The 14,077-nt window shown below is 38.4% G+C and overlaps 1 protein-coding gene across 8 annotated transcripts in view; it reads right to left on the bottom strand.

Annotated features, from left to right (window-relative positions):
* KIF13A (kinesin family member 13A) overlaps nucleotides 1–14,077 on the bottom strand; it is a 255,765-nt gene that overhangs the window by 99,746 nt on the left and 141,942 nt on the right. For all 8 annotated transcript variants that reach the window (XM_060189313.1, XM_060189316.1, XM_060189315.1 and 5 more), the window contains exons 5-9: nucleotides 12,358–12,450; nucleotides 10,798–10,978; nucleotides 7,616–7,703; nucleotides 6,376–6,510; nucleotides 4,394–4,506 (exon numbers count right to left, since the gene is read on the bottom strand). In XM_060189313.1, the coding sequence (XP_060045296.1) occupies nucleotides 4,394–4,506; nucleotides 6,376–6,510; nucleotides 7,616–7,703; nucleotides 10,798–10,978; nucleotides 12,358–12,450 (610 nt within the window). The remainder of the gene's footprint in view (nucleotides 1–4,393; nucleotides 4,507–6,375; nucleotides 6,511–7,615; nucleotides 7,704–10,797; nucleotides 10,979–12,357; nucleotides 12,451–14,077) is intronic.

Here is a 14,077-nt window from a genome sequence, read left to right as displayed (position 1 = left end):
TCTCCTTCCAGAATTTAACAGTTTGGGTCCTCCTGTCAAAAATTATTGCTGTAAATGTGGGGGTTTATTTCTGGATCTTTTATTCAACTGATCTGTGTGTTTATTTTGGTTCCAGTACTAGGCAGTTTTGACTACAGTGACTTTGTAGTATGGCTTAAGGTCAGGTAGTGTAATGCCTCCAGTCTGGTTCTCTATTGTTAAGATTGCTTTGGTAATCCTGGAGAGTTTTTGGTTCCAGATACATTTTTTGAAGCTTTTGGTCTATTCCTTTAAAGAAGTTCACTGGTACTTTGATGGGGATAGCATTAAATCTGTATAAGGCTCTGGGTAGGATGGTCGTTTTAACAACATCAGTCCTTCTAATCCATGAACATAGGATGTCTTTCTATTTCTTTGCATCTCTATTTCCTTGAAGAGAGATTCAATATATAAGTAATTCACTTCCTTTGTTAATTTTATTCCCAAATATTTAATGCTATGGTGAAGGGGATTGATCTGCACCACTTGAGGACCCCTAACTTGATCTGAAGCAGAACCATTGGTTCCCAGGCAGTGTAGGCAAGGCCTAGTGATTGCAGGAGGGTGGACAGTTGCTAAGTGTCTCCTGACTATGTAGCTCAAGCAGATGGTGAGATACCACCACCAGCGGGTGGGTGGCATTGAGTACAGGGGGTAGGTTCCTTCCCCAGGAATCACTTGTGCATGGGCTTCTGGAGCCAAGGCACTCAGGCAACCAGTTCCCATGCTCTACCTGCGGAAGCCCTCTGATATGTTTGGGCTCTGGCAACAGGTGGGTGGAAGGCTATATCCTTCAGCAACCTGCAGCAGCCCTAAGGGAGTGTGGCCCCTGGAGCCAAGGCAATCGGAGACTAATTCCCTCCCTTGATATGCAGAAGACTCCCAGTGAAACCTTGGGGTGCACGGTGGCTCTGGTACTAAGTGGGGGTATAGGATACCTCCCTGGATGTCTTGCTGGACTGACTGGGGTGCACAGGGTTGTTGACTCAGCTAGTGAGTACAGAGATCTGGGTTACAACCTGCAGCTCAGGGCATATGCTGGATGAGGCTGGTTACTGGTGGTGAGTTACTCTCTCAGGTCTGGCTTCGCAGCAACTGGCAGGCTTTTGTAGGACAAAGGTGGTACAATGGACTGGGAACCAGAGATCCCAGACAAGGATGTGCAGTGCAAGACCACCTGGGTATGTCTCTGGTGATAGATACTGCGTGCCCGAGGTGGGGGTAATCTGCACAGTAGGGTGTTTTTTGTTTGTTTGTTTTTGTTTTTAGGGGATAGGAAATATTCCTAGGGAAGCCTTGGTTGCTTTAGTTATGATTGGGTTCCAAATGGCTGTGAGGAAACTCTACCCCATGAGGGAGGGATTCATACCTTTAGTTTGTCTTCACCTCCTCTCAGCAGTTCCCTGGGCTTCTTTTCCTCTGCTTTTAGGTTTTCTGTGGTTTATGGCTTATTCCAGTTATTACTGATTCCTGTAGTTTCCATACATGTGGTTTTTGTTATCCGTTTAGAATAGTAACAGGCTGCTAGATAGTCACCATCTTGCCTCTCTAGATATTTCTTTCTTTCAGTTACTATGTACCAGCTGTCACACCGAGAACTTGGAGAACACCCAGTGAGAACCTGGGTCCATAGTTGGATTACAGTACATATGAGCTAACTTACAGAGATCACAGATGTGTCGGGTAAGGAAAACAGCACTGAACTGAGGTTCCGAGACTTTTCTAATCCCATTAGAAAATTAGAAATCCCAGTCTCGGAACATTAGAGACAGTTTACACTGGAAAAAATTTTTTTATTTACAGAGAACCAGAGTATCATTTTGGCATATGCAGTGCCAGGGATCCAACCTGGGATGCAAGTCTGGCACTTAACTGCTGAGTCAATTCCCTGAGTCAGAGCCAATTATTTTGGGGATAGCCCAAGAACAACTTGGCAAACATTTTCAGGCTGGTAAATGTATCATATAAAAAACAAAACAAAACAACAACGACAGAAATGGTACTTAAATTCTAGGTTCTATAGCATTTCTCACCATTATCTGCGTAAGAAAAGTCTTCCTTTCACTTTTGCAAATGAAGTGACCTATTGTCCTACTGTCTATTGTCCTAGACCATGTGCTCCTCCAGGGCATCAGTCATACTGGAACAAATTATCACACCTGTGAAATCCTTTGTCTTGCACGCATTTGGGGACTTAAGACTTGGACAGGCAGGGACACATTATCCTATCTATAACAATGCTTAACATCCTCTCACATTAGCAGCATTTTATGTCAGTGCCAGACACATAGCAGAGTTTTTAAAAAAAATATATTACTAATATGTCATCAATTTCCTCACATTTAAACAGAGAAATAAATATCTATTATGAGCATCACAGTATTCTGAAAACTTGAGAATAACATCTCACAGACTACCAGTAGGAGATACACATACTAACTTTTGAAAAAGACAGTATGTGAATAAGTAAAACAGTATAATATTAAAAGAATTCCAATTTGAGTCATGGAAAGGAGCTAGTTACTACAAATTAGTAAATTTACTGGTTTACTACAAATTAGGGACACTACAGATTTTTTTGTATCCAAATTATTAATGTCTACTCTAGGACAAAAGTAGCAGCCAGGCTTTTCCAGACAAACTGAAAGCATGGTCACTCCATGCATGCCAAAGTAGGCAAGTCAGATCCTGGAGTCAGACTTCCTGTGATCAAATTCAAGATCTATACTTAGAATTTTGTCACCTTTGATATACTGCTTAATTATATTAGCTTTGGTCTCCTCACGTGTAAAATGGGAGCTACTAGAATCGTCTTACAATGCTGATGTGATAAGATTAAGTCATTACATATAAATCTTTCAGAAAAGTGGCACGTAGGAATAGGTCAATAAAAGTTAAAAACCACCATATATCAAAGTCAGACATACCCAAAATTCCCACAAATTCACAACACAGACTTTCCAGTGTTTCCCCCCAAAAGCCAACCAGTAGGCTTGGTAGCAGTAAACCAATTGCTAGGGTAGCTGACAAGCTTTTCTATGAGAGTTGCCCCTTTGCACTCTCATTCATGTTTTCCAATCCTGATTCTTGGGCTTATTTTGGAAGGCACAGTTACAGAGCCAGTCTGGATTACAATGCTTTGTCATGAAATAGAGCAAAACCCTTTGTTATCAGAGTAGGAGACAGGATGACTAGAAGATTAAATCCCTAATAGCAGTAGCCTTTACAGTAAGTGCAGCTGTATTCATTTGATTGAGGGGCTAATATTTTACCTCTAGTTTTAAACTATTGTATACTGAAATTATAATGTGATAACAACATTTTAAATGTAAGCATCAGAAACATATTCCCAACTATATTACTTGTTATCCTTTGTCCTAAAAAAAAAAAACAACTTCTAAATTATTATGTATGTTTCAAGAGAAAGATAGTAGAAATACAGATTAGGCTACTTTCTGCTGAACTTAGAATAATGAATGATAAATGACTCAGAGCTACAACAATGAACACTTACTGAGTGCTTAACACATGCCATATATTGTTAAGCACATTGTGAGCACTTAATCCCATTCTATGAGGTAGGTAGTATTATTAATCCTATTTTACAGCTAAGAGTAATGAAACAGAGAGAGAAGTCTATCATCTATATATATCTACATACTAAATAGACATATGTATATGATTATCTATCTATCTATCTATCTATCTAGTAATGGAGGTAGGATTAATTCCAGGAAGTATGGCGTGAGTATACATTCTCAAATGCAAACTCTGTTTCTCCCCATTCAGGGAAGCAAAGAGACTTCTTGAATGTCAGGAGCCAGCAAGAAGCATTACTGGACAAACAAGTCCTTCATTTGGTTGTCTTTTATGCTCTCTCCACCTGGAATGCCATGGTTTCCTTTATCTGTCTGGCAAATTCCTAAATATTCTGTACCACTCTGCTGTCTTTGAGGCTTTCCTGTACTGCTGGGTACAAGCATAGGCACTCAAGTCAAATAGAGATTTCAGCATGGCTGTTGTTCAATAACTGTTAGATTTATTTGAGGTGTTAATATTTAAACTGTATCAGATTACAAGAAAGTTTCCAGAATAAGTTTCTTGAGCTTGTTTATGATAGGATCTACAAGACTGAGATTTACATTTACTAAGACTATATTATATACAATCTACTCAATACCATGTTTGAACAGTTGTGTCAAGTAAATAAATAAGCCTTATCTAAACCAAGTTATAAAGCTATGAAGATTCTAAACCACCTGTGTTTAGAGTCATCTGCCCCTATAAAGTAAGTCACCCAAGACATACAAGCATCCAGATGTACCACTCCAGTTTAACTCTGAAATCAACACAATTTAAGAATCGGCCAACTTACTTGTTAATGTTGCTGCCTTCTTTCAGTCGCTCTCCTGCAGCTCCTGTTTTAGATACTCGTTCACTACCAGCCAAGTCTACCAAGCTGACTTTACTGACTTTCTCTCCTGAGTTCTAGTTAAAGGAAACAGGAGAAACAAAACACATTAATATAAAGATCACACAGATATGTTCATCTAAACCAACACCATAACTGTGATCAAACTCAGTGATTTTTCCCACTATAACTTCTCAAGAAGATTTTTAGCATTCAGGTAAGTTACTTAAACCAATGATCTTGTAATCACTTAAAAAATGTATTTATTATGAGAGAGGAGAGGGAGACAGAGAAGATGATAAACATGCTCAGTTCTGACATATGGTGGTCCTGGTTATTAGAGCTAGGAATTCAGGGGCCTCAGGTATACAAGTTGGTACTCTAACAGGAGGCATTATCTCCCCAGTCCTATAGTCAACTTTAAATTGGTATAGTGATACAGCGTTTGGCTTTTCAGTTAGGTAGCAGTATTCTTAGTATTGTAGAATAGTCAGAAGGTTAGAGATTTGATGTCCCTTTGCGAAATGCTAGGGCATGAATATTTATTTCTATGTCACAAGCATTTCAGTTCATATTTCTCTTCTTCTGAGAAACTCTTTAGACTCTCTGTGATGGTTTTCACACTAATATCTCTTAATGACTATGAGGCAGACTTAACTGCTTGCAGGGAAATTTCACTGTGCAAGGATACATATTAGAAGCCACATGATGGTATCATGTTCTTTCATGAGTTTAAACAAGAAATCCATTTCATTTTAAAATAGCACTGGAGAATAAATTTTGGAACTCATGTGTGTATGATGCCACAGAGCAGCCCACCAGGTCCATAGTTTTTCATTTTTCTATTTACAGAGAGGGAGAGACAGAGACAAGAGAAACCTTAGTATTTCCATGGAGCTCTCCTAGTACTGTTCATGATGTTCCTATGTGGTACTAAGGCTTGGACCCAGGGTCTTACACATGGTATGGCACACACTTTATGGAGTGAGCAATCTCTAGGCCTCAGAAATCCAAACTTTAAAGAAAAAGTTACATATAGCCAGGGAGATATCATAGTAGTAGCATACAGGACTTGGCTGGAAAATGTGAATCAGACAGTAGTGCAGTGGTTTAAGTGCAGGTGGCACAAAGTGCAAAGACTGGCGTAAGGATCCCGGTTCTAGCCCCTGGCTCCCCACCTGCAGGGGAGTCGCTTCACAAGCGGTACAGCAGGTCTGCAGGTGTCTATCCTTCTCTCCCCCTCTTTGTCTTCCCCTCCTCTCTCCATTTCTCTCTGTCCTATCCAACAATAATGACATCAGTAACAATAATAATAATAACTACAACGATAAAACAACAAGGGCAACAAAAGGGAATAAATAAATATTAAAAAAAGGAAAATGGTCCCAGGTTCAGGTTTTGGCATTATCAGTATTACTGAGTAGAACTTGTAGAAAAAAAAGAAATATATTTCTTTTTTAAAAATTTATTTATTTATTTTATTTATTTATTCCCTTTTGTTGCCCTTGTTGTTTTACTGTTGTAGTTATTATTGTTGTCGTCATTGTTAGATAGGACAGAGAGAAATGGAGAGAGGAGGGGAAGACAGAGAGGAGGAGAGAAAGATAGACACCTGCAGACCTGCTTCACCGCCTGTGAAGCTACTCCCCTGCAGGTGGGGAGTTGGGGTTCAAACCGGGATCTTTATGCCGGTCCTTGTGCTTTGTGCCACCTGCGCTTAACCTGCTGCGCTACAGCCCGACTCCCAAGAAATATATTTCTAAATATATAACATACAAACAAAAACCCAACAAAATGACTTCAACAAAGTAGCTCATCTAGTATGCATAAGAACTGACATAAAAATTTCAATGTTTTGTAGGAATGAATCCAATCAAGAAACATTTCACCCTTAAAGATAGTTTTGTTACTTTTATTGCCATCAAAGATACTACTCAATTTCTCACCCCAGACTGCAGGTCATAAAGGGTCTGAGTGATAATGATGTTGAACACAGCATGAGATCGGCTACTTTCTTCATTCATGTTGGTTGCGGCTACTGTCCGAGACTTGTTTCCTTCAGACATCAAAGATTCAATATCCTAGAGGCAGTGGATAAGGAAAACATTACAACCAAAAACACAAGAACACAGCTCTGCCCACTCAATAAGTGAATTAACCATGCTCCTTCTGAGAAGTTCATCACTTTCTCCCTATAAAAACACTCTGCCTCTTTCATTAAGCATAGCTTGAGTTTCCACATGCCTTAGTGCTCTCTAGGGATGCATTGGATCGACCTTCTCGTGGTGCATCCCGTGAGTACCCATTCACTGGGGAAACTGACGATCCTTTCTAGCCGACTGAATCCACATGGATCCCAGTCACTTTCAAAGCCAGCAACAAGCAGACAACAGGCTCAACCTGATGCTGTTGACTGGCTACGGAAGAAGGGCAAATGCTAGAAGAAGAAGTGCTCTCTAGTATATGAAACGTTTGCCACATTATTCTTTCCCTTGCACAACAGTCTTCTTTCTCTATTAAGTTCTTATGGAAAATGAGAGCCGATATTTATTGAGCCTTCCAGGTATTCAACAGTGTTTGAATATGGTTACCTACTATAATTTAACCCTCTTGGGCAGATCAACTTTGTATAGTTATCTACTGCTTGCTTATTACCTTCCCTCCTCCAGCACTATGGTTCTTCAAGGATAGGGAATACTTCTTAATCATCTTGTACACCTGTCCTAGAACACATGGAACCTATAGGTTCTTAATCAATGCTGTATTTTCCTGATTTTATATATAAGACTACTGGTGTTTATGGAGATACAGTACCTTTCTCCACACCGAGAAAGTAGAGAGCTGGGATGCAAAGCACAAGCTTTCTGACTCTTAATAAGAAGTGGCAGTAAAAGACAGAAACTGGCTCCAATCACATTGAGCTAAGAATCAGGAATCTGAGCAAAGGTGCTGTTTTAGCACCTTAAGATCAGAGATTTCAGGCTGGTAATATGGATCAACCTGCGAACACCCATGTTCAGTGGAGAAGCAATTACAGAAGCCAAGACCTTTCACCTTCTGCACTCCATAATAATCCTGGGCCCATACTCCCAGCGGGATAAAGACTAGGGAAGCTTCAAATGGAGGGACTGAGATATAGAACTCTGGTGGTGGGAACTGTACCCCACTTACAAAAGTGACACTTACCTCAAAACTAGTGACAGCCAGTTGTGATAAACCATCTACATATGGCCCCAAAACTTTATGCTCTCGAACTTTAAGAGATTGTCTACTCCTTCAGGAGGAAGGAAAAAAGGAATGAATAAATCAAACCAAAATTGGGAAGCCTGCTTTCTTCTTAAGAACTCAAAAACTAACATTACAATTTCAAAGGTTTTCCTAACAATAAAAAAAAAATCTTAATGATCAAATAATACTTTGCTTGGATTAGCAAAATAGTCTTTCTTATCAGAACCATCTTTCATACTGATTTTTATTTACGGTAACTTGGTATTTCAAATATTCTATCTATACCTTCAAAATAAATACCTAGCATACAGGATACTTTAAAAATATTTTTATTTATTTATTTATTAATTACTGGATAGAAACAGAGAAACTGATATGGGGAAAACAGAGATGGAAAGAGACAGACATGTGTAGCCCTGCTTCACTACTCATGAAGCTTTCTGCCTGCAGGTTTAGACGAGGGGCTTGAACCCAGGTCCATGGCTCACTGTGATGTGTGCTTAACCAGGTGTACCACCACCTAGGCCCCCACAATACTTGTTTAAGCTTTAGTAGACAAACTTGTTTCCTTTAGTAGACAAACTTCATTTTCAGGAAATAAATGGAAAAGGAAAGAAAAAATAAAGGAAGGAAGGAAGAAGGGAAGAGAATAAAAAGAAGCAAAGAGCATAACGGACTGAATTTAATCTTAAACGTAATTTTTTAATTTTTTTAATGGGAGATTAATGTTTTACAGTTGACAGTAAATACAATAGTTTGTACATGCATAACATTTCTCCGTTTTCCACATAATACAATCCCCACTAGGTCCTCTGTCATCCTGTTCCCAAGACCTGAACCTTAAAGATAATTTATAAATAATTTCATCACAATAATCTTAAATTTTTATTTTATATATCTTATATCTCATTTTCATAATCATAAGATTATATAACATTATATCATATATCATTTTCAGGAAGAAAAAGAAAAAAGGAAGGAAGAAAGAAAGAAGGAAAGAGAAGAAAAGGAAACAAAGAACAGACTGAATTTAATTTTAAAGCTAATTTATAAATTATTTCATCACAGTAATCTTACACTTTTGATTATTTAACCGTAAGTAATCTTAAAATTTTGAACAAGTAGTAAACAATATTAAAATGTTTTATTTTCTGTTGTTTTTATTTCCAAGGCTTCACCACTCTGGGCTGACTTATTTTAGACAGACACACATGGGCGGGGGTGGGGGTTGGGGGTGGGGGGGTGGGAAGAGGCACACAGCACTGAAGTTTCCCCCAGTGCCACAATGTGGAGTGCTGGGGGCTCAAACCTGGAAAAGCAGATGCCCTCCTCAACTGGGGGCACCACCCTTTACTAACTCTATTTTAAAAGTGACCTAATCAATGCTAGGGAACCAGCACAATGGTTATGCAAAAGACATTCATGCCTGAGGTTCTGACGTCCCAAATTCAATCCCCAGCACCATCAACCAGAACTGAGCAGTGCTCTGGCATCTCTCACTCTCTCATCAAAATAAATTAAGTAATGAAATATTTTTTAAAACTGTGTATTCAATGTGACAACGGGCAATTCTAAGCAGCAGCAGTCTAAATGCATGACTTCCTGAGAGCTACCATGTGACACACAAAATTCAGACTGAGCTCTTTCTCTTTACACAATCAAAGAATCTTTAATGCCATTCATGAGCAAGGAAAAGTCAATATAAGTTTTAGAAAAAGCCTAGCCCAATATCATGTGTCTGTGATACTGTCCAACATCTGGAAATCTTACATACTGCTGGATTGAATTATATGCAAAAACCTTTCACACACACACACACACACACACACACACACACACACACACACACACACACACACACTATGTATAGCAAGAGAGGATAAAAAGGCATAAAAAGTAAAAATAGGGGCTAGTGGTGGCGCACCTGATTGAACACACACATTACAGTAGTGCACAAGGGCTCCCTTTGGAGCCCCTGGTTCCCACCTACAAAGAAAAAGCTTTGGGAATGGTGAAGTAGTGTTATAGGTCTCTCTCCCCCCCCCCCATTCCCTCTTGATTTTTGGCTGTCTCTATCCAGTAAATAAATAAATAAAACCTAAAAGAGTTAAAAATAGTAATAATGGCTATTTTTAAGTGGTAGGACCATAGGTTATTTTTATTTTCATACTTTTTACCTATTTTTTCTAGATTTTTTTTTTTTTAATGCAGTGCTAGGAACCAAATCCAACACCTCGTGCATGTAAGGAATGTATATTATTGCAGAGCAACCTACCTTTAAACTTGTGTTAAACAAAAATACACACATACGCATATCATTTATATCATTTTTAATCAGGGAACAAATTGTAATTAAACAAAAGTAAATGACTCTATTCTTTTTTAAAGAGAGAGAGAGAGAGACAGTATATAAAAAGAGTGAAAGCTCCAAAGTTCCCTTCAGTGCTGTAGGGGCTGGGCTTGAACTTGGAATTATATGATTATTCCCTTCCTCCATGTACCAAAGGCATTTAGTTTTGTAGAGCAAGCGTGAGAGAGCAGATCTGTTCTGAGTATTTGATGTCAGGGACTGTACCTGTAGCCTCATACTTACAAATTCTGTGCTTTACCTACTGAACCACTTCCCTGACCTAGTTTTTTTCAAAACTACAGGTGTTAGGGCTTCTCCCTAGAAGTCCTAAATCATGGTGAGTATGTAGGGTCAGGCCCATATAGCCTTAAGAAGTACCCTCACTTTAATTCTGAGGCACAGCCAGGGAGGAGATGACTTGCCTGTGTTTCAGTCCTTTGACTACTTTAACTATAATTTTGGAGGAGCTGGTTTTCTCATGTAAATGAAAGGATCAGTGTGTCAAATGGTCCTGACCAAGTAAGACCATGAGTAAATCACAGTGACAAAAATAATACAGATAGCAAAAACCTCTTTCTAGATGGCATGTGTAAAAGCAAATTAATACATGAATATAGAATAAACTATGATTAATGGCATAACAGGCTTTGAAAAAGCTGAAGATTTCTCAGTCAACAATAGAAACAAGAGTAATGAACAAGGTCATTCATATGTCCACTAGCAATTTCAATTTTCATCATTAAAAATGATTGCTTCTTATTACAATCTTAATTTCGACCACAAAACTTACCCTTTGGGGTCTAAAAGATCTCGAACTTTCTCATTATAAATTTCCATGTAGGATACTTCGACTTTAAAGGTCTGTGATTCATTTTGCTCTAAAGAGATCCTTTTAAATAAAGCACAACAGAGCCTTGGGATAAGGCCCAGCTGTTCAGCATTGCCCATCATGGAGAAGGATTTTCCTGATCCTGGAGAAGAACAAGCAGAAAGAACAGAGGATAACAGTGAAAATACTTCAACTGTAATATTTTAGATGTGTCAGTGATATCACACAGCAGAAAAGTAGCAATCTTGGCCTTTAAACCTGGGCCTTCAGACAGCACGGTGACTTTTCTTTCAATTGTACTCATGACCCCTTACTTGGTTCTCTAAAAATTTATTTATTTATTTATTTATTTGATAGAGACAGAGAGAAATCGAGAGGGGAGAGAGAGAAAAGCAGGGAGAGAGACAGAGAGATAACTGCAACCTTGCTTCATCACTCACAAAACTTTCTCCCTACAGGTGGGGACCAAGGGCTTGAATCCACTCCTTGCACATTATAGCATGTGCACTCAATTAGGTATGCCAACATCTGGCCCCCTCCCATTTGGTCCTTTTAGAGAAATAATGAAAGCATCTTATCAACATACATATGCATAATAAACTACTACAATCTATATATATGACCTTATAAAAGCATGTACAGTATATATCAACTATACACTGGCAAATACCATTCACAATAACTTTACCTAAAAGTTTGTAAATGTGCTTTGACAAATGTCTCATCTCAAGTCTGTTTGTCCTGTGATTAGGCAGTGTATATAACTTGATTACAAATGCAGGTAAAAATAATACTGGCTCAAAGTGCTAATGGTTGAGTTCACTACATTTTTATTTTGCTCATTTTTATCACAAGGCTAGGTTTAATAAACTGTTATAATTTCTTGTATCATATCAAAAATTCTTTGTATTAGATAATATTACATTTTCCTATAGATTTTTATTTACTATAACTATATACACTGAGAATGGTAATTCATTTTCTAACTTAAATACAGGTTAAAACTATAATTTAGGAAAATGACATTTAATTATTTAAAACCAGCTTGGCTCAGTAACACTGAAATGACTGAATACCAAAACTATTAAGCCTTCAAAAAGTGGGTCACTTTTGATTATCTAATGTAGTTAAAAAATTACAATCAGGAGTTGGGCAGTAGTAGCTCAGCGGGTTAAGCTCATGTGGCACAAAGCGCAGGGACCAGCATGAGGATTCCGGCTGGAGCCCTGGCTTCCCACCTGCAGAGGAGTCACTTCACAGGCAGTGAAGAAGGTCTGCAGGTGTCTTTCTCTCCCCTTCTCTGTCTTCCCTTCCTCTCTCTATTTCTCTCTGTCCTATCCAACAACAACGCCATCAACAACAACATATAAGTACAACAATAAAACAAGGGCAACAAAAGGGAAAATATTAAAAAAATTACAGAATCATTTTTCTGTTGCTTTCCCAAAGTGTTCCTGTTTTTTACATGTAAAGAAGTGCTTATTTATTTACCCCTGAGTGTAAATAAAAGCAGTCACTTACCTGTCTGTCCATATGCAAAAATACAAGCATTATAACCCTGAAAGGCTTTTTCAAGAATTCCTTCTCCAAGGCATTTGAAAACCACTTCTTGACCTAAAAAGAATTCAAAGAAAGGGAGGTATAATGTTCACTTGATGTATTTGCATAGAACATTGAGATCCTGGGCATATTAACAAAAATTCTGATGTTAAAAGTGTAGCATGTTTACCATGTGTGGGGTTAAATGTTAGGAAGTTAACATATGGAATTTCACTTATTTTCCTAAACTACTTCTTATTGCCTTGATCATCTTATAATTTTTTTTTTTAATTGTCACCAGGATTATCACTGAGGCTTGATGCCAGCAATATAGGTCCACTTCTCCCAGGGGTCATTTTTCCCCCTTTTTATTATTTTTTTAATTTCTATTTTACTTGATAGGACAGAGAGAAATAAAGAAGAGAGAAGCTGATAGAGAGGGTGAGGGAGAAGGAAAGAGAGGCACTTGCAAACATGCTTTACCATTTATGAAGCTCCTATCCTATAGGTATGGACCAGAGGATTAAACCCAGGTCCTTGCACATAGTAATGTGCTTTGAACAGGAAGTGCAGCAATGCCTGGCCCCCTTTTATGATTCTAACTTCTGTCTCCTTCTAATACATTTCTCCAAGTATTAAAGCAAAGTATTAAAGTTTCCTTTTCATTGTCAGTGGATCATATGGAAGCATGAATTAAGTTTGGTTTATTCTCTTTTCATGTGAAGCATGATTTCTTTTTTTCTATCACCAGAGCTTCACTGTTCAAGCCAAATTTTCAGATAAAGAAAGCCAGAAACAGAGAGACAGAAGAGGAGGAAGGATAGATACCAAGGCACTAAAGCTTTTCCCAGTATTGTGGGGGCTGGACTTGAACCTGGGGTGCATTCATGACGAAGCAGGTGAACTATCCAGCTGATCTCTCATGGCTGTCTAAACATGACCCGTTTGAGCTCCCCACCTATATTCTGAGTTTTTGATGAGCAGGAAATATTTTGACATCCTGGTATCCGTATGCACCTTTGTCCACAAGACAGATTTAGCGCGTGCCAAGTGTTGAGATAATTTCAGGGGCAGTTAGAAGTGATGTGTTCAGCATGAGAAATGCTTTGAGGAATGTACAGGAACCTTCACTTGTGCTATTGACAGGGATGCAGGGACTAGTTCTTTCCACTGAACCTGTCTGTAGCTTACTGTAGCTCTTGAGGGTATTTAGTCTTTTTGTTTGTGTGTTTGTTTCCTTTTAATAAGATAGCAGTGGGTTGAAAAGATAAGATGTGAATGCTTTGAAATAAAGTACCATTTACTATCCTTTCAAATTAGTGACTTTCTCACATTCACTAGTCTCTATCATTAAGGTAATTAAAGTTAGGGATTCCTTCTCTCGTGATTTTGTTTGCTTTTGTCATATGTGTGGCTTCAACCATTCTGAACTGACTTTCATACAGGAAAAGAAAGATGGTAGATAGAGACCAGCAGCAAAACAAAACTTCTCACAATTTTATCAGGGTTGGAACCTCAGTCACAAGCATGGCAAAGCAGATGAGTTATCTTGCCAGCCCTCCAGGTGCTCTTATAGTCCTTGAAGTGTTCACTATTACAGCATTTGAAGACAACTGGTTTTTTAATCAGAAACTCCTGATTGTTGTCAGAGACTATCATTTGTTTATCTTCATTTACGCCTTTCATAATCTTAGTAGTTAAA

Source organism: Erinaceus europaeus, chromosome 4, assembly GCF_950295315.1.
Source record: "Erinaceus europaeus chromosome 4, mEriEur2.1, whole genome shotgun sequence".
Lineage (NCBI taxonomy): Eukaryota > Metazoa > Chordata > Mammalia > Eulipotyphla > Erinaceidae > Erinaceus > Erinaceus europaeus.
This window is presented reverse-complemented; position numbering and strand designations above follow the sequence as displayed.